Here is a 2,275-nt window from a genome sequence, read left to right on the forward strand (position 1 = left end):
GTCTTCACATTGTTGATAATGAAAGTTCTACTAGTGCTTCGTGAATTTCGTCATAAATGGAAATCTGACGGAATAAAGTCAAGTTTTTATGTTGGCTGCGTTTATCAATTCCCAACCAAGCACTAATAATTTTCTATGGGTTCGCAAAGAATAGCGAAATGTATTGATGAAATACATTTCTTCTCTGATGGTCCATTCAATATAATATTATTCCTGCGCTTTCAAAGCATTTCTCTTAATGCTGTTCGTAGCGCATTATTTAAGTAATTTATTAGTAATGCGACACTTCGACGCAATCTTTTATGATTTCCCATCACAATTGATACGATACTAAATATGGATTCAGATATCCACTTGCAATACTGCATATAAATACTGGTCGTACACGCATCCAGCTGCTAGTGCCTATAGATGCTTCCAATAGGCGCAGCTGGATGGAATTAAAAATATCGAAAATGGCAAACTGTCGTTACTACCGTACATACCTTGACATCGTTGTATCACTCATAATTGTTGTTGCAATAAGTTTCACATATGCACAAACGAACAGTAAGGATAATGGCGTAGATGAGCAGCCGTCCATTGAAACGACTACAGCCATGGCAGATGATGGCAGCGCGCAGGGTTTCGATTTTCAGGAAGTAGTGCGCACATGCAATGCAAGCTTTACTGTGCCATTGGGTAAGTTACAACAAAAACCACCATTCAGTTTATGCCGATATTTACGAATGTACTGCTAAACACATTTCCTAGAATATATGCAGCGTTTCAACGAAACAGCAGAGTTGCCAAATACGACGGATAAAACGGGCATGGTAATTAAAAAATAGAAAGAAAAAACAATGGATATGGAATGCCATAAAATATTTTTTATTGCAGTGTTTCATGCGCTGCTACATGGAGAATGCTGGCCTATTGCGCAATTGGCAACTGAATCGTGCGTTGATCATGCAAACAATGTGGCCAGCAACTGGAGACTCGATCCCCGTATGTCAGAATGAAGGATGTAAGTTTACCAAATTTATATTTAGATTTAGGTCATTTCCTAACCAATTTTTCATTCGAATTCAGCTCGTGAAACTTGTCCTTGCAAGCGGGCTTACGCCATCGCTAAGTGTCTGATGATACGCGCTCTTGTGGATGCCCGCAACAAGCCGATCGTTTGACGAGGGCTTGGTCGCCTCTCGCACATCGATAAACTCTAAGCGCCTGCAAATGCACTCGTCGCAGTTAATTTTATTGGTAGTTTTGCACCTTTATGCCCCATAAATGTGTATTTATCAATGTTATTAGGTACTTGCTCCATTATATGCATATGTTCGAGCTCATGCTACAGTGTGTTTAATTTATTGAAGCGTGGTTGAAAACCCAATGGTTATCGTTCCTTCAGAAAGAGACGGCAAGTCAAAGTATTTTTCATAACTGTTAAGTGGCTTCAATATTGCAATAACAAAGGAGGAGGTCACACAATTCGTTTCACGACAGTTGGTTCTGTGTTACCGGAATTATTATTATTATTTTTCCTTTAACTCCTGTTGGAGCATTGGGTGTTACCGGAGCGACGTGTTTTTGTGTTGGGCTAAGTACCGGGGCCGCTATAGCTGAATGGGCATGCCACAAATAGGAGATCGGCCAAACATCTAACAGAAGTGTATGCGCCAATTATTTAATTATTTTTTATTTATAATAAAGTCGTTCGTAATAAAAAGTGTGGACGGCATAAAGCTGAATGGGTTTGTGCGTGCCTACCATTCGAAGGATCCGAACTTGCAACTCACAGTGGACACGAAAACATCGTCGAATATTTTTCTCATGAAAAAGCTTCTACATATGGATGACAATATCCGACATAAAACCACATCGTCTCTGAGGCACTAGAAAGTAAATTCGACTTTAAATAACTCGACTTTTGAAAGCTTTGCTTACATAGCGCCGGCTCAGTTTCCTCAATCACTTAGCTTCCTTATAGAATCTTACCTCTTGGCCCAGAAATGTTTTTACATCTTTGGCATACATCTTGCACTTCATATATCTCATTTCAAATCTGCCTAAATAAATCACTCCAGCATCTTCATTAATTTAATTTTTTCACTCCCCTAACTGCCACTTGCGCCGGTCTACACAAACTATATGGCCTCGAGATATGTTTTAGCAATTGAAGGCGGAAGAAAGTTGTGTACTATCTTACGTTTAGTTGACAGCCCTTGACAACTCCATTATCGGAGAAGAATAGCCCAATCACTCCCCAACCTAAAAAGCGCACCAACCACTGGCT

General features: G+C 39.8%; 1 protein-coding gene across 1 annotated transcript; it reads left to right on the forward strand.

Annotated features, from left to right (window-relative positions):
* Positions 1-390: 390 nt before the first annotated feature.
* On the forward strand, positions 391-1,328 carry LOC129252989 (general odorant-binding protein 84a-like). Its single transcript, XM_054891199.1, has 4 exons — positions 391-681; positions 754-815; positions 880-1,006; positions 1,072-1,328. The coding sequence occupies exons 1-4, from the start codon at positions 435-437 to the stop codon at positions 1,164-1,166; spliced, it is 531 nt and encodes a 176-aa protein (XP_054747174.1). The 5' UTR covers positions 391-434; the 3' UTR covers positions 1,167-1,328.
* The last annotated feature ends 947 nt before the right edge of the window (positions 1,329-2,275 follow it).

The sequence above is a fragment of the Anastrepha obliqua genome, chromosome 1 (assembly GCF_027943255.1).
Source record: "Anastrepha obliqua isolate idAnaObli1 chromosome 1, idAnaObli1_1.0, whole genome shotgun sequence".
In the NCBI taxonomy this organism is placed as follows: domain Eukaryota; kingdom Metazoa; phylum Arthropoda; class Insecta; order Diptera; family Tephritidae; genus Anastrepha; species Anastrepha obliqua.

Coding starts and splice junctions, on each gene's coding strand:
- LOC129252989 (XM_054891199.1), top strand. CDS start 435: ATGGAATTAAAAATATCGAAAATGGCAAACTGTCGTTACTACCGTACA. Junction 682..753: donor AAGCTTTACTGTGCCATTGG/GTAAGTTACAAC, acceptor CACATTTCCTAG/AATATATGCAGCGTTTCAAC. Junction 1,007..1,071: donor CGTATGTCAGAATGAAGGAT/GTAAGTTTACCA, acceptor ATTCGAATTCAG/CTCGTGAAACTTGTCCTTGC.